An 18,729-nucleotide genomic window follows, 5' to 3' on the forward strand; every position below is an offset into this window, starting at 1 on the left:
GATTCATTTTATAGATGAGAAATAATAGGGAAAGAGAAATCATGAGGTAATAGAATTTTATCAAGGGTAATGTACTGTAAATAAACTCAAGGGGAGGACTAGTGGCAGTGAGATATAGTTGTTAATGTTTTTTTTCCCTATTTATTTGTCATATTTTAAAACTCCTACCAAAATGGAACAAATTCAATTAATTAGGGCAATTAACTCAATTACCAGCTTGATTAATATATATAAAGAAAGAGCATTACACAGGCCTCTAAAGGAAGCATATTTTAGAGTGTGGGGGCCACTAGCAAGAAGGCCTGGTACCTAGTTCCTATGTACGAGGAGGGAGAGAAGGAGAGGGAGAGGGAGGGAGAGGGGGGAGAGACAAATCTAATGGTATGTAAATGTAATAAATAAATATACAAATGTAACAGGAATGTAACATGTAAGTTCTTCGTGGTAAAAGTGGGTATAAAAAATAAAATAAAGAATTTGTACCAGAATATCAAAAGAAATTAAGAAATATCTTGAGTATTAAATAATAAACAGCCACTGATGATACTTAAAATTCAACCCAGGCCTAGAAAATCCATGAAGTGTGCCAAAGGATTTCAGTGGTTTAAAACATAGTTGAAATGTACTGTCTAAAAATGATGTTCATTTTTAAATAATATATAGATACATGTTTAAAATTAACAATTCCCTGATACAACTGGAGACCTCAGTTATCTTTTAAACGTTTATCTGTTGAACTTGTCATATGCCACATTAAGCTCCCTCCCAGGCCAGCAACCTCTCTGTCATCACAAGGCATATTTCTGAGAGCCTCATTTCATTCTGGAAAGAATAAAATCAAAAGGAAAAGCAACAGCTGTGATCTCTATTGGATACAAGACTTTTCAGCCCTACCAACTGGCTTCTTCTTACACATGACTTCCAACTTCGTGCTCTACCAATACCTGACAAGGAACCTTTGACAACATCTGATAGATAGTAAGTCTCATCACATGAAACACAACAATATTTTTTTTAAATGTTCTACTTTATTTTGCATCACATACAGGTTTTGTTACATTACTACAAGCAAAATATGACACCTCAGTGCTGAACAGTTGGGGACTTGTGAGGATGTGTTGAAAACAGGAATGCTAAATGCGCAGTTTGCTCAGCATGGAATGGATAAACACCAAAACTGAGAGTGCTTTTTATGTTTTTATTTCAATTTTATAATGTTTGTATAGTTATTAAAATAACTGTAGACAAGTCTCCGAAGACAATCAGTTGTAGTTAGAAAATTTGGTAACTACTATTCAAATAACTGTTGGATATGGGACATTTTAAAATATTCATTCATTTCTATGTTAAATATGTTTTAAAAAGACATCCTGTCTTTTTTGCTGTCCTTGCTACAAAACCTATTTATTTGTAACTGTGGCTCTTCATAGGATCATCCATCCATCCACTGATATGAGATCTGAATCTACACAAAAGCCTACTAGAATATTCTCCAGGTGAGATTTTTGATGGAAGTCTTTTTCATTATGCATATCTAACAACAGGATTCCCACTGTTTTTTCAATTTCCCCAAGGCAAACTCAACAGTTCTAGAAACAAAGCAGTTACTACAATAAGCATCTATATGGACAAAGTCAAAAAGGTTATGTGTACGCAAAATGGCAAGTCAAAGAACACAATCACAGGTGAGCAATCATTTTTTTCACCATGCATTCTGTGCAACACATATAGAAGAGAGTATGACGTGTACCTTACACAGTGTGCAGTACTTCAGGTGAGGTTAAATACAGCACAATTCTGGCAATTTGCTTATGCTTGGACATCCATCTATAATACAGGTAAGTCCTGTCCTCAACTTACAACAATTAAGCCAAAGTTTCTGTTGCTAATTGAGACATTTGTTAAGTGAATGTTGCTCCATTTTATGACCTTTCTTGCCACGGTAGTTAAGTGAAACACTGCAGTTGTTAAATTAGTAATATGTTTTTTTCAGTGAATCTGGCTTTCCCATAGACTTTGCTTGTCAGAAAGGTGACCCCAGTGATATTGCAACTGTCATAATTCTGAGTCAGTTGCCAAGTATCTGAATCACATGATCATGGGGATGCCGCAATGGTCATAAGTGTGACAAACAGTCATAATCACATTTTTTCAGTGCCATTGTAACTTTGGATGTTCACAAAATGAACTGTCGTAAGTCAAAGACTGTGTGTATTGTGAAGCTGACCATTAATCAGAGCACATGGCTGCTCTGAACAGGTCTGGGGGTAGTCATTCTTAAGAACAGTAATGTAGAAGTTGAAAATGCTTCTATGAAATGTGAAACAGATTAATGGGTAAATCCTTATAATCTGTTTCACATGTAATTTGCATCTGCACAGCCAACCCATTTGCCCTCCCTCCCCATGGCAGCAAAACAGTTAGATTCCTCTAATTGCATTAATACTACAAGTTCTTCAGCTACAGGGTTTTTAGAATTGAGAGGCCTTGAGACCATACAAAGCAATTCCAACTGTAGCTGTGTGGTAGAACATTACCATATTGATTATGGGTGGCTCTTTTTGGTCTGGTAAAAATTGAAGTTGAGAGTTCTGAGATCATAGGAGTGGGTTCCAGTTTGAACAATCCTGATCCACAAACCTTAATGTGAAAGGTGGGGGGAGAAGGAAGCAATGACCAGCCCAGTGTCAGATCAGAACAGAAAAGAGACTGGATTGTTAATATTAAATTGCAGGTATCTGTTGGGAGTAGCTATTAGAAAGGGCTATGGGAGTGCTTCTACCGGTGCAGTGTAATTTACTCCCTCACTCATTCTGGTAGGTTTTTTGCACAGATGGAGGCTCCATATAGGGAATGTGATACACAGAGACCAAAATAAACCAAAAATAATCCAAAAGTATAGAACCAAAAATAATTACTAACTGGGAAGATTAGAAGAGAAGATCAATTCCTATTTTCAAAGCTACATATGTGCTACTCCCTAATCAACTATCCAACCAAGGGACAGCTTAATTGGGAGATATCTGTCTCCCTTTTTCCTCCAATTAGAAACAAGGGGGGGGGGAGTCAGTGTTACTTAAACCAGGAATTAATCAGACAAAAAGCTTAGACAAAAATAATATTCTTTAGACCACAGTGACTAAACATACAGAGCTGTATTTCATACATTTTGCTATGAAACAAATAGCAAGCTTACAAAAATGTTGTACATTTTCTTTTTCAATTCAGCACAATTTTTCTCAGGCAGAGTGTCTCATAATTTACTGTCTCTACAACAAATGAATTGGAATCTGATTTGGTAAGGTAGCATCAACAATGATTAAAGCAATCCAGCTACAAAGTGAAAATGTACATACAATAGTTGACAATCAAGATAATAATTTCAATTAATTTTATTACACTGAAACAATATTCTCAAATGAATTATAAATGGCATGAGAAAAAGAGTTCAGTACACTATACAGAGATAATTCCTATTTGCAAACAAAGCAATCGCATTTTATGTGTTTGGCTGCTTTACTTAATTGGTTGGCATGTTATATAAATGCACCCTCTACTGGATCCCAAAATTACAGCAACTATCCAGATTTTAAGATAAGAATAAAATTTCTCTGAGTAAAGATCCCAATATAATGACTTCATGGGAAAATTAATCATTCAATTTATTTTTATTTAAAATATGCAAAAAGTTCCCCCTTCTTCTTGTAGGATTTATTTTAAAATAACCAGTCTAGTCACTATCCTTGCAATTTCCTGGTGATCTTCCTGTTAAGATATAATGACACCCAGTTCTGCATAGCTAGCTGACAAGCCACTTTCAGCTTCTTTTAAATTTTATTAGACTTATTTTGCAACCTGACAATGCAGAAGAATGAAAAACACCCTCCTGGAACATATGGCAAGATATAGTCATTATTGTAAATTTACTTTAAGAGTCGAACATCTCTTGCCCAAAAGAGCCTCCAGAAATGTGAATGCTCCAACACTGAAAGGTTTTAACAAGATGTGGATAACAGTTGTCTGAAGTGGTGTAGGGTTTCCTGCCTAGGCAAGGGGTTGGACTAGAAGACCTCCAAAGTGCCTTCCAACTCTGTGGTCCATTCTAAAGAGATCTTTTGTACTTCTGTGACTCTTGAGGTTATCAACTCTACTGATACCACCCCTCTTGTCAAGTATTATTTGGCTACATAAAAGATAGATGCTAAATATATTTGTTGTTAATATACAAGTTACTTCATAATTTAGTAAAAGTTTCACAGCGTTTTCAAATCTCAAAGTCTGGCTCCCAAATTAGTGGCATCTATAATATTCCCACTAGTCATCAGCTCTGATCAGGTTTACAAAATAATTTAATTGAATTTTTAAAGAAACTATTTTTCTTATGATAATCAGGATAACATATCCTTCTCCCAGCTTGAATGGAAGGTATCTTAAACCAATCAAATTCCATTCATAAGAACTTTTCCTTTAGGGTTTCAAGCAAGAGCCTCTTCCAGATGCCAGCAGTCAGTCTGAGTTGCAAACAGTACATGTTGTCATTGGAAAAAAATAGCACTTTTCTACCAGTAAATGATCATCATGAGGTTGATCTCCTTGTTGTGTTCCAAAGAGTTTGAGAGGTGCTTAAGAGGAGATGACTAGCTTACTGGCATTGTGTCCTTTGATGTGTTGTCCCTGAACCCAATCCTTCCCTCTGCCCATAATAATTATTTGGGAAAAGTGAGCTTTTCTTCCCACCTTGAAACAGAAAAGTACACAAAGAAGTAAAACTATGAATTATTCCTTTGTTCTCTCAAGTATGCAAGATGCTAGCCATGATTTAAAAAAAAACTTATGAATTCAGAACTTAATAATGAAATCCAAAAGTACAAGAGACTATTATAAAATGCATGTTGCTATGAAGTAACCATTGAATAAGTGGAAAATATGAATTTGAACTGCCTTTATATAAAGACAATTTGTGACTCAAATTGAATCCAGGTAGCCTTTTTTACTTCTGAGACATAAAAATTCTACAGTATTCATCACAATAATATTGGATTTAATAAAGGGGAATAGTCTTATTAGATAACAAGGTTTTTTTCCCCAAGTTTGAATGAACACAGTTTTCCCAGCAGTGGGAAAAACTCAAAAAGGTGCAAGAAACTGGCTACGGATAGGTTTTTCAGGAGACTTAATTATTATTCTGGAAAGAATCGTAGATAAAGGTGTTCCTCACAGAAGTATTAATTTCTGAAAGTGTTCATAAAACAAAAACAAATGACTGTCCTCGTGATGATGTACATACCTGGTATGTACACTGTCAAGTAAAGGTCCACTTCTTGCCTTTAACTGGTCGATTTCTAGCCTCAATCTGTCAATTTCATCAGACAGCCTCCTCTGTTCAGAATAAAAGAAGAAATTGTTTCTCTACAATCTCTAGGAAATTATAACTTTCAAAATGAATGCATTTGTGACATTAAAATGCATACAAGCAAATAACAATGAAACAAAGCAGGAAATAGAAAAATAGTACTAAGAGACAGAAGGAACATTTCTGAAGCGTTAGCCAAAAAGCCGAGGCTGTGCTAGAAAATATTATTTCCGAGAAGAATCTATAACATATTTAGTAATAAATCTCACATTTGTGACTGTTTATCTAAATTTGAATGAATGGAAGCCTCAACAATATATTCTAGATTACAACTTTGTACTTAATTACCTTTGGTTCATTTTTATATGTATGGAGGTTGGGATGATGCTTTTCTAATCAGAAAAAGAAACACTATGTGTTTCATTATACAACTGTTACATTCACTGTTGGTTATTGCTATGTAAACTATCAGCTATGCCAATATGACTATTTGATATCTTCTGACTGGGTTACTTGAAGACATCAAAAGTAATTCTGATAAATATGTCCGGTACTTCTTACACAAGGTTTAGTAATAGCATTTACCTTGTCATGCTGCTGCTCTTCAATTTGTTTTTGAGTATTTTCCAATTCTTGCAACAACGTGTTCTTAAAAACCCAAAAAATAGTAATTAGAAACATAAGGGGCCTGAGATAAGATAGTAGAAGGTATACCCATGATAATAAATTATTTATTTTATCATAATTATTAAAACAAGTAATTAATAAGGAGCAATACTCAAGCTAGATTGGGAATAGTGCTAGTAACACTAAGAGGAACAATATCAGAGAAAAAATTACACATAACATACATTGAAGGATGATTCTTCTTAGATTATCATGGACATGGCCAAAAAGTAAAAATCTCTCTCCTCTTCCTGTCTGATCCTAATTCAGTCCCACTGCCATTATTCTACCTAATTATTGTCAAATTCTTTTAGAGCAGATTAACCATAGTACAAATGGAAAAATTGTAAACATTTCATGAAACGGACCAGAAATCTTTTTCACAGTGTTGCACAGGAATAATATTTGCCAGTTATAATAGAGCTGTAGCAATTATACATCATTTATAATGTATAATTCTTTGTTTATCTTCAGGAATTGCTATAAAATTTCTTGGGGGAAAAACTACAATACATGTTTTCAAATATAATTTGAAAGTGAAGTAACTTTGGATCTTTAAGTATATTTAGTAGCATCACTGAAGATATCAATAGGAGGGGTGCCAAAATCATTTAAACTTTGCAGTGTCAAATATAAAAAGAAGATATTTTTTCTTAGACGGGCAACAACTGGATTTTCAGTCCAGAAATGACTCCCTGCATTTACAAAATATCATTTATATTTGGAAGTAATGCAGTTAAATGATATTGTATTCAGCAAAATCTGGCTTTTTGATAGTGTATATAGACGCACAGAGAAAGACATGATAAGTTTCTCAGAAATTCAAGATGCGAATATGGCTCAATGAAATAAAGGGATTTTTTTAAAAAATTCAAAAGCAGAATTCTATTCCATATTTATTTCAGCAGCTATTTAAATCATACTTCATAGTTCATGACAAGAACAAAGAGAAAAATCCCAGAATGAAGGCAAGTCTTGTAAAAACTAAGGCAGTAAAGAATCAACCCATCTAGCCAACCTATTCCCATTCTCTAATGAGAGGCAGCACTAATATTTTTTCTAATATTCCTTTGACATAAATCACTGGCTTGAATACAGCTGCTACAATTACTGCAGGTAATCCTCAACTTACAACCACAAATTTTGAGCCCAAAATTTCTGTTGTTCAGTGAGACCATTTGTCAAGTGACTTTACCCCATTTTACAGTCTGTCTTGCCACAATTGTTAAGAATCACTGTGGTTGACAAGTTAGTAACCAGACTGTTAAGTAAATCTGGTTCCCACATTGATTTTGCTGTCAGAAGGTATATTGAATTGCTATGGTGTAAATGATTCCAATACTTAATATACTTAATATATCTTGTGGAAAATGAAGAATAATGGTGATAGACAAATAAAGAGGTATAATAATAATAATGTATATAAATATTTTGATTTTGATAATAGTGATTATATATGAATTGTAGTGATGACTATGGAAGGGATGCACAGAAACCTTATAACCAACCGACACACTGTAATTGAAGATGGCTTTATGTTTTTGTTTTGTTTGTTTATGTTTGTCTAAAATAAAAACTTTTTTTTAAAAAAAGAAGGTTGCAAAAGTGATCACATAACCTTGGGACACAGCAACAGTCCTTAAGTATGAACCAGTTGCCAACATCTGAATTTTGATCGCATGATCATGGAGATGCTGCAAAGAGTAACTCTGAAAAATGGTCATAATCACATTTTTCAGTGCCGTAACTTGGAACGGTCTCTAATGACCTGTCGTAAGTCACGGATTTACCTGTATTCAAAACATCTATGATAAGACCCATCAAATGTCTTAGCTTCTTTTTTTAAGATCGATTTTTGAGGTTATGAACATTCTAGTACCATCTTAGTTATCAGCAAAATTAATTTTCCTATTTGAATATAAAATAGTAAAAAGATCTGCACGATACCTTTTCTTCAAGGGCTGCCATTCTTTCTTAAGATGAAGCTGAAGTCTCTCATTGGATTCACTCAGCAGCCTGTCCACAGTATCAGAGAGCCTCTTGTTATGTTCCTCGTTCATTTTTCTCCCGTTGACGGGCCTGGGGGACATATCAAGATCAGCCAAACATTCCCAAGCAGTTGCTCTGAGACTGCATTAAAATTAACCTTAATGATTCAAGAAAACAGAAATGCTATTCACCACAACTAGCCCATTATAATACAAGAAAATATTTACAACAAGGTAAAGGTCATTTTATTAACTGGAAAAATGTTAAGAGAGAACTACCCTCTAACTTTCGTTAACCTTACCACCAGTTGAGATAACTCTGTAAAATATTAAATGCACTGAAAATCAGAAGTGAGGTGCTATAATTGAGCATCTAGTTATTCTATCTATTTAGTCTAGGATATAATAATATTCAAATTTTATCGCCATTAACTGTTGTTTGAAATTTTAATTAGCATATCATAGAACAATAGGGTTGGAAGTAGTAACTATGAAGTCTTCTAGGGCAGAAATCACAGATCATTCCAGACAAATGGATGTCAACCTTGTTGGAAAACCTTCGAGTTATGGATGGAGTCACCCATAACTCTAGGCTTGAGGCTGTTCCCCTGCTTAATAGCTCTCAGAGTAGGAAATCAAATTTCTCCTTATTTCAAGTTTGCATACCTTTATATAAAGCGTCTATCTATTGGTTCTGTTTTACCTCTTGAAAACGATGGTGAAGTAAATCTATAGTATGCCCTCTTTAATATTCAAGTATTGGAAGATTTATAAATGCCTCCCTTTTGCCTACTGTCTCTGGGCTATATATACCCACTTATTTACTTACCCTTCATAAGATTTAGCAAGCCTCTCAACATGATTGTGTTTTTCTTTAATGTCTTCCCAGTTCTTCAGTATCCCTCTTGTATTACGGCAATCAAAACTAAATACAGTATTCCGGGTGTAGTCTGACTAGGTCATCACAGACCAGAAATATCATTTCTCATGATTCTCAATATTATTGATTCAGGCCAAAACTGCAACTTCTGCTAGCTCCTGCTTAATCTGTGATGGACAGATTAATCTTAATTTATCCCTACAGGATAACCAGGTCTTTCTCCTGGGTACTACTACCAATCCAAGTTCTTGTACCTGTGCCTCTGGGTAGTTTGGTCTTAAATGCGAACTTTATTGCCATTGAACAGCATTTTGCTGGGTAGGGCCAAAGTTTAAATCTATCAAGTTCGCTTTGAACCTTTAAGCTGTGTTATTAGCAGCCCTCCCTAGCTTTGTGTCACCTGCAAATTTGACAAGTATTGCCTCTATCTCTTTTTCTAAATTATTTATAAAAATGTTCTTCCTTTCTAAGTACTTACAAACTCACTGCTTGATTATCTTTCTTTTTTTAGGATTTTCCCAGGTACCAATGACAAATCAAGTGGTCCATTTTCCTCTTTCTTTAAAACAAGGAACCAATGTTAACTCTACTCGGTCTTCTGACCTGTATTCTATATGAAGGGCAACAACATGACATCTCAAGAAGGAAGACAGGTCACTTTGATCAGAGGCAGAAACAGGGAAGTGGAATGTAGAAAAAGGGTTCAGACAGAAAAGTCATCATAGATGAGGCCATTAATTAAATTAAATCAGGAAGTGAAGCTAATTATTAGATAACTATACCTAACACAACTAGGTATATCTAGTTGCATGGAGTTAAGGTGATTTCTTCTATTGCTTCAGTGCCACAGATTTAAACTACATTGTAACAACCTATCCACATAATTATAGTGTGGCGAAGATGTAAAACATCCATGTGGGATCCCAAAGGTGTTTTTTAAAGAGGCAACTGGACTTCTGCTTCTTCTTGAAGCTGTCTGCAAGGAGTATAAATCCTTCCACTCCCCACCACTCAGTCAGAGCTGAAGAAGCTTTTTGGATGAGAAGTGAAACGTCTTCAAAGAAAAACCAGAAGAAAGTCCAGTTGCCTCTTGAAAAAGCACCTTTGGGACAACCATGACCCTGGATGACTGAGAATCTCCACAAACAACCATGGGGATATTCTTTCTCACAACAAGCTATCCATGTGATGCACATTTGTATTAAAAAAAAAACCACACACACATTAATATCCAGAGGTGGAAATTCAGCAAGTTCTGACAGGTTCTGGTGAACCAGTCACGGAAATTTTGAATAGTTCAGAGAACTGGCAATACTACTTCTGGTAGACCCGAGAGGTTGGATGGGAATGGAGATTTTGCAATATCCTTCCCCCAGGAGTGAGAGGGAATGAGGATTTTGCAATATCCTTCCCCAGCCACACCCCCCATTCACGCCCACAGCATCCGGTAGTAACAAAAATTGCATTTACCATTTTCAATTGACAATATTCTGACCTGAAATAAAATAAAGCTACATTTCTCTAGAGAAAGAACTTACCCTTCCCAATTCTTGGTTCTTCTCCTCCAACTGAGTTTCCAGTGCCTCAGTCGTTCTTCGATACTGCCCTGCCTTTCCTCAGCCTATATAGAAAATACATTCTCTAAAATGGTGGTTCTCAACTCCCTCAAGCAATGAATCTGAATCTGAACCTGAATCCCACCAAATAAAAACAAAGCACTGGCTTTTTAAAGAATATTTCTATATTATATGTCGTCTGCTATTGATTATTGTAAGTATTAACTAAATGAAAACTGTTTTTTAACAATAATCTGTACAATTATAATTGTAAAACAAACAGATAATAATGTTTTCATATTAGCCTGAGGTTAATTTGCTGACATCTCAGTGTAAAAAAAAAACCCTAATTTTGATTTTCATTGTAGTAAGACATGTGATCATATTCTGAAACTCTCTTTATTTTACTCCAGTGTTAGAAGAAATCTTGATTTTCTTCTGAGATATTCAACCAATCAGAATGAAGTTTCTGTTTCAGTCCAGATATAATGTCTTCACAACCCTAATCTACTACTTCACTCATGACTCAAAAGATCAATCTTTCTCCAATAAGCAGCATTTTTAGCTCATTTCATTGGTGGTGGCATCTAGAAGCTGGGGAAGGCCATAATGCTAAATCTTGGGGACTGCTTGCTTGCCCTTCGATCAGTATCTCTCATCTTCTCCCATGCATTGATTTGAAAACAGGTAGCTCTCAATATATGACCACAATTGAGCCTAAAATTTCTGTTGCTAAACAAGACAATTGCTAAGTAATTTTGTTCCATTTTATTACCTTTTCTGTTACAGTTGTTAAGTGAATCACTGCAGTGCTATGTTAGTAACATGGTTGTTAAGTGAATCTGGCTCCCTCGTTGATTTTGCTTGTCAGAAGATTGCAAAAGTTTTAAACATGACCTTGAGACACTGCAACTGTCATAAATATGAGTCAGTTGCCAAGCATCTGAATTTTGATCACATGACCTTGGGCAGGTTGCAGAAATTGTAAGTGTGAAAAATGGTCATAAGTCACTTTTTGCAGTGCCTTTGTAACTTCAAACAGTCTCTAAATTAACTGTTGTAAGTCGAGGACTACCTGTAAATTACTCCTATCCTATCCAGGGGCTACCTGCCTCTAATCAATGGTACCAACATTATCAATTACTAAACACTGCTCCAAAGAATTAACAAATCAGCTGTAGAAATGTAGGTTCGGAAAATTGACAAGATTTGTTCTTATATAAGATTACACTTATATGCCATATAGGTATAACTAAGCATCTGTGATATAACCAATGTGGATTTGCTTTTGTAAAATATTTGGAAAGGCAGCAAATGATTCTCTGAGAAATTCTAGAAATAGACCCTCTCAACCTCAGGACACAGACATGAGTTCCTTGTTGAATTCATTACTCTATGGTTGAGGAAGCTATTTGAAACTCACAGCACATATTTCCTGGATAGTTCTGGTTTACATCAAGCCTTGTAAGTGTATATTTCATTCAAGAAGTATACAAAATGCTCCCATCTGATTCCTTAAAGGCATCCATGTGCAAATAACAGACTTTATAGCAATACCACAAGCTTGGTAAATGGATCTTACTCCCAAAACTAAAATAAGCACACATAATGTCTGACAATTTAATGGGATAAATGTGCTTTAAAGCATCCTTGGACAGCAGTTATTGCCCTCCAATTCTCTGTGCATTAAAAGTAAAGCCTAGTATAATCCATTGAAAAGTTCAGCACACCAATCTTACCTAAATACCAGCGTAGGAGGCAGCGATGCATAAACTGGATTTCTCAATCAGTTCCAAAACTCAAAATAACTCAAAATCAGTGCTTCAGCTATTCAGAGCCTTAGCTTTTCTGATTTGGACAGCATCAACTATTCAAATCATATTAGAGCTTAACTGTACATCATTAGTAGCTACCTCTTAGGATAATTATAGCCCTAGAGAATGTTATGCTGGTCCAATTGTTAATGCTGAACTTTTCATTTATTTTTTTAGTCAGTTTTTAGAAGACTTAATGAGTAGTTCATGCCTTTTCTAACTTGCTTTCCATCCTGAGAAAGTCATATGGCCTGGAACAGGTGCCAAGCCATCTAGTAACCTAGGTTTTATTGAAAGCTCATTACAGTCCTGTCTACTTGCCTTGGTAAGAGCTGCTATTCTTTGTGCTAGCTCAGCTTCCACCTCAGGCAGAGTCTCCGCTTCCTCATTGTCTGCTGCAGTTTCTGCTCCGCCAGCTCCAGAAGCTCCTGAAGATGCCTTGCCTTCTCTTCACACTGTGGAATGATGCAGAATGGCAGTAATGTATACCAGGAGCCAGAAATGCTAAGGATAGTTCCAAACTATGCCAAAGCTCTGTATTCTAATGCATATATTCCAATGAGAAACAAAGGAAAAGCTTGAATGCCAGTTTTCATTACACATGCTTTTGAGTCTCATTTTTTAAAAAGCTACATATCAACATTTGCTGCGATAGGATTGTGGAATATTTGCATGATGTTCATTAGATCATGTTTTAAACCTGTAGAAAATGTTCTGCATTGAACCACTCTGGCTCCAAAACATCCTGTCTCTATTCTAACTGTGTAAGGACAATTATTTAAAATGTAAAATAGGCTGTTTTGAGCACTTTACATGATTCAACCTGAAACAGTGTGTTTTATATATGAAAGAGAAGTGTTCTCTGCTTAAAACATTTTCAAAAGGCTCAAAATGGAATGTTTTGACTCAGAATGCTTCAAAATCAAAACGTTTTGCACACCCCCTTTCTAATTTTATATATTATAAAGTTCCTTCATAAATATTTTATTGGATTTATTTGTCACTTGGATAGTTTATTGTTGTGGCCCAGCAGGATCCAGTGGAGATGCTGATGGAACTCGGATAGCGAGGAACCATATGAATCTGCCCTGGACGATGTGGAGGACCCTGGGCAGGGTTCAGACAGAGCAGGGACCAGAGAGGCTGGTTGGCCACCAGGAGGCGCCTGAGGCATGGCGCAGTGTGGAGGATCAAAGGCAGTTTGTCCTGATGCTAGATTGAGAAGGGCTGAGAAACAGAAGCAGCAACTCGTAGGCAGACTCACAGAAGATGATTAAGCACAGGTGGTTGTTGATTGGCCCCTCCCAAGAGAGACTATAGGTGAGGCGTTGGGAGGGGACATTTGCAGGAAACAACCATTTGAATAGTAGTGAAGAAAATCTATCTGTGTATTCTAGCCATGTCTGTTCATTGGACTATCTGCGTTGCTGCGTTTGAACTATCTGGGTTGTTGCAGAGCTACTCTATTGAACGTGAGTTGTCTGGGCCCTCAGCCAAAGAATTCGTTATCTCAGTAATTGAACATTACAAAACAGCCAAGTGTTCTGGTTTATTCACAGGCCGGGGAGTCAGAACAGTTTACATAATGAAAACAAATGAATAATATAAAATGTTAAGCACAGCGGCAAATCCATATAAACATTTTAAGATTACAGTCTTATATGTTTAACACTGAATATTTAACCACTAAGGTAATGGATTTGAGGCCTATACAAAACCAAGTTTAATATTAGGTATTGCTTGGAATCAGGGATTGGATTCAGCCAGATAGGACCAGTTTGGGCAAACTGGTAGTTCTGGCGATCAGTTGGCCCCACCATTCGCCCCTGTGCTACTCTGTCGTATATTTCCTTTGTTGAAGCCCAGCTGATAGGCACGGCAGAGCGGATTGCACGTCTCAGCTGTTTTACTCACTGGGGCTATACTAGAAGGTAAGTTTTAGAATTGTTTTTAAATGCACTGCCGTGCAAAGCGCATGCTCTGCAAACCGGTTGTTACACTGATGAATCCCACCACTACATGGAACCTGTACATAAAGATTGCATTCTCCCACATGAATCGACATAATAGGCCATTGTCTAAATGTTCCATAATCAAAAATAAGACTTTTCAACTGCGATGTCCCATTTGTGAAAAGGTTGCATGGTACCTAAGTTAATAGCCAAGGAATCGTTGGCAAAGACAAGACTTTAAATATTTTTACTCAAACAAAGTTGTCTGTAAATTTTAACTGTCTACATTTAAACATTATTTAAACATTCTATAGTTTTATTACAGATTTATAGCCAAGCAGCCCAATTTTTCTTTGAAAGCAAAGTAGTAGTGCTCCCGGGAAAAAATCATCTCAACAAGAAGATATCTAGGAGAAAGTTCTGCTAAGGAGGCAAAATGGGCCTTCAAAAATAGAGCGCATCATCCATGAAGCTCTCTATCAGATTGATACTGGCATTCCACTTGCTATGACATTAAACCCCATTACCTGGCGATGGAGAGACTCTTTATTGGCAAGCTCATTCTCCAACTTGTCATTAAGGTCATGAATGGAAGTGGCTTCCTCTGGGCTGCTAGGTAGCGTTTCTCAAGAGTGGTTATCCTCTCCTCCATGTCTTCTTTTTGTGCCAAAGCCTGGGAAAGGAAATATTAAACAGGCAGGTTCACTTCTACAGTAGAGTCTACCACAATCTAATTCCATTGTAAATCAGATTCAGTCTGTATCCATTTTTCCACTCTTTGTTGGAAGTGGGGCAACAAGTGCTGAAAAACTCCATCACAGTTAAATCCTCTGATACCTGGCAGCAAATTATATTCTACGCATCATTTGCAGCTGTAGAAGTATCTGTCCAGTATTGATTGGTGCCTTTCATTATCTGTCAAAGATATTATCACAGGAGCTTCAAGAAGCAAAGGGAGATTAACAAGGAAGAGAGCTGGTAGGAAATAAAATGTAACCTGAATTTTCAAGAACTTGCACTAAATATATAAAGAACCTGCTAAGCTTTTTCAACCATTTTAACAGAATATTCTAAACTAGATTACCTTTCTGGAAGGGTTTAGAATAATTTTATAATTTATTACTGGATAACTAAACCCATTTCTTCAGTTACTTCAATAAACTCAGGATTTGGTCTAGCGAGAAAAACTAAATTATTTTAAATTGATTTAGAAGAGGGTTTTTTTATATGCCATCATTTTCACAATTGGAAGTTACCACTCTGACCTCTCGTAGGTCTCTCTGGTACTTGTTGCTCATTTCTTCAGATTTGATGAGGTCCCTCCTGGCTGTGCTTAGATCTTCTTCAAGCTCAGCAACACTGGCAGCCAGACCAGATAACCGTTCTTTAGTTTGTGCTAGTTCAAAGTTTTGTTTCTCTAGAAGCTCCTGCAATTCCACAATCTGACTTGCCCCATCATCTGGTGTATGGAGCCATTAGGGAGTCTCTGTCAAGTAATATAGAAAAATCCCAACGTTTCATATCAATAGAGAATAGATAAATTAGAATACTGAACAATTGTCATTGCATGTTTCTAAAATCTATCAACAAGCGCTAAGGCAGTGTTTCCCAAAGTGTGGTACGCGTACCCCCATGGGTACGGGAAGAGTTTGGTGGGGGTACGCGTTGTACCGGAGTTTGGTGGGGATCACGTGGGAATATCCACTGCATCGTGCTTAGCTGCGCCCACAGAACCAAATTATGATGAACTGTCATCTCAACATAAACAATTTCATCCTTCTCATTGAATCAAATAAATGTTCTTTATAATAAACTTTCGTTTATTTTGCGTATGTACCAAAAAAGAAAAAATAAATATATTTTGATTTTTATTAAAGCATATGTTTTTTATGAGGGGTACTCAGCGTTACGAAAATTATAGAAGGGGTACACATATGTCAAAAGTTTGGGAAACACTGCGCTAAGGTATCAGTCATTCTTTTTATTTGTAAACCACATCATAAGGTGGGATTTTTCTTCCATTCAATTGTGTCAGAGGCTGCTTGGACAAGTTCCTGCAGTTTTCTTGGCAAAGATTTCAAGGTTTGCCATTGCCTACTTCCTAGGGCTGTGAGAAAGTGACAAGCCCATTAGGTCACCCAGATGGTTTTGTGCCTAAGATAAAACTAGAACTCACAGTTTCCTGGTTCCTAGATTGATTCCTTACCCACTACACCAAATCGACTGTATAGCTCTACACAATGTACCTTTTGGAAATAAGATGTCTTAAATCAGATGAACTCTTAGAACAATTGGGAAACTGTTCAATCAGCCTATTTCAAAATTTTACAAACACAGCAAAAAAAAAAAAAACCACCACAAAATTTGCCTACAGGCTAAAGAGTCTCATGGAAATGATTGTCTGACTCACAATTGCAGACATACAGTATTTCAATTGTATCTTAGCTATTATCCAATTCCATGAAAGTTGCCTCTTACCTTCCAAAGCATTTTTTGCCCAGATTCTTTGCCATCAGTCCTTTTTTCATCTTCCCCTACAGGTGCTTCCCTTTGGGAAGATCCTTGCTGAAGAGCATTTATCTGGAAATACATATTCAGTAGAACTTACAGTTCTCATAAACATGAAAACAATGCAAAGCAGATTTATAGAACAAGAACAAGGGACTTGGGACACTTCTGACAGTTAAACCGATATTTTAAAAGGTTTCAAAAGAGGTGGCGCACCTACTTTTTACTTACGACAAATTATTGGAAAGAAAACCACATCCAATAAGTTATTTTGTGCAGTTTAAACTTCATGACATAATAAAAGCATGCATGTATTTAACTAATCTTACTCGTTACATTGCTGCTATCTAATGCTGTCATTTTCTTTTTTTCCCCTTCCCTTCCTTGGATATGACATTGTCCAGATATTATTTATTTTATTTGCATCCCATCTTTATTATTACAAATAACTCAAGGTGGCAAACTTATCAAGCACATCTTCCTCCTCCTATTTTCCCCACAACAACAATCTTGTGAAGCAGCTGGCTTTCATGACTAAGGGGGACTTCAACTCATGGTCTCCTGCTTTCTAGCCTAGTGCTTTAAATACTAGACCAAACTGCCCAACTCTTACAATAAAGACAGATCATTCTGCATTTTTACATTGGGCTTTGTTGCTCTATGTGCTTGTGGTAAACAGAACTGACAGATTACTTGAGAAACAGTCCTACGAAATCTGGGATAGAAAATGAAATGCATATTTACTTGCTGGTGGGCACTGGATAGTTGTTCTTCTAGTGTTGCTACTCGTTCCAGTGCTGCTCTTAGGCGTTCTCTTACCTGAAATTGTCAAGAAACTGAATTGTTATTTAAAAGGGAAACTGATGATTACAGAGGTTTCTTGGAATTTATTGGACTAAGGTGCCAGATTTAAGAACACCTAGCATTTGAAACACCATTTCATAATGCAAATAACTTAATGAGATCATTCTCCTCTCAAATTATTTGCTAGAAGGGCGCAGAACTGTCAACAATAGGAACCTGGATCTCATTCAAATAACAGAATGCTCTTGTGGGAGACTATGATCTTTCATATAGTGACTTGGTCTGCATGTGGAAAGAGTATTGTCTGTAAGCATAAACAGAAGATGATTTCAGAAAGTTGTCTAAATTAGTATTTTTCAGCAATTTTAACACCAACTCCCACAATCATCTAGTCAGCATTCTGTGAATTGAAATACTGTGTTGAATTAGAGTGGAAGTGGACTGTGCTGGAATATCCCATTAGAAGAGCACTTGTACAAATTCAGTTTTGATAGTAGCTTCCTGGAATGTAAAGCAATAATATTTGAGAATTTTCTTCAAAGGGCAAAACCTTTTAATATGAAAATCATTTAGTGGAAGGATCAAAAGATGCAGGAGAGTTCTAAGGAAGTGCTGAGCCAAAGCAGTACTAGACATCACCACAGCTTTGTTATTTAAAAGGTTATGAGTTAAAAACAGATGGATTTATTAAAGCTAAATTTTCTCCAACAAAATTAACCACTATGTAACCTTCTCATCCAATGCTTTGTGATGTTCAAATAAAGACTTCAGGGCCTTCAGAACTTCAACCTCACTGGAGACACCTGATGGAGACTGAGCTTGCCGCTTTACTACTGTCATCCTCAAAGAGCGTTCATGCCTTGAGACCAGGCACTCCAAGTGCTCCAACAAAAGCTGAAAATAAAAACAGCAGCTCCAGTTATTCTGTAAGTCACCCTCAGCAAGATAAAGCCTTCAATCCTTGATCCTTGAATAATTACCAGGTTTAACTGCAAGGGCATTTTCTGCACCAGAAGTATAGATATCAGACTAAGGCTGAAATCTTAAAAGATAATAGATAAGATTTCACATATAAAAATAAATTAATAAACATACATGCAGTGAGAGATTGTTCACAGGAAAGGTAGCAGAGGAAGAGATAGGTAAGCTTTTTTAAACTGTCCTTGGATTAACGCAGAATTACCCCCTTTTTAAACAAAATGTGTTAC

The 18,729-nt window shown here is 36.3% G+C and overlaps 1 protein-coding gene across 1 annotated transcript in view; it reads right to left on the minus strand.

The window, feature by feature from the left end:
• The window catches only part of PPFIA4 (PTPRF interacting protein alpha 4), an 81,450-nt gene that overhangs the window by 34,414 nt on the left and 28,307 nt on the right, over positions 1-18,729 (minus strand). Inside the window, 16 exon segments of the mRNA XM_032218590.1 lie at positions 5,288-5,379; positions 5,939-6,001; positions 7,967-7,995; positions 7,998-8,083; positions 8,801-8,810; positions 10,422-10,469; positions 10,472-10,508; positions 12,579-12,637; positions 12,640-12,712; positions 14,737-14,813; positions 14,816-14,882; positions 15,475-15,668; positions 16,416-16,455; positions 16,688-16,789; positions 17,462-17,536; positions 18,251-18,415. Coding sequence (XP_032074481.1) covers positions 5,288-5,379; positions 5,939-6,001; positions 7,967-7,995; positions 7,998-8,083; positions 8,801-8,810; positions 10,422-10,469; positions 10,472-10,508; positions 12,579-12,637; positions 12,640-12,712; positions 14,737-14,813; positions 14,816-14,882; positions 15,475-15,668; positions 16,416-16,455; positions 16,688-16,789; positions 17,462-17,536; positions 18,251-18,415 — 1,217 coding nt within the window.

Source organism: Thamnophis elegans, chromosome 5, assembly GCF_009769535.1.
Source record: "Thamnophis elegans isolate rThaEle1 chromosome 5, rThaEle1.pri, whole genome shotgun sequence".
In the NCBI taxonomy this organism is placed as follows: domain Eukaryota; kingdom Metazoa; phylum Chordata; class Lepidosauria; order Squamata; family Colubridae; genus Thamnophis; species Thamnophis elegans.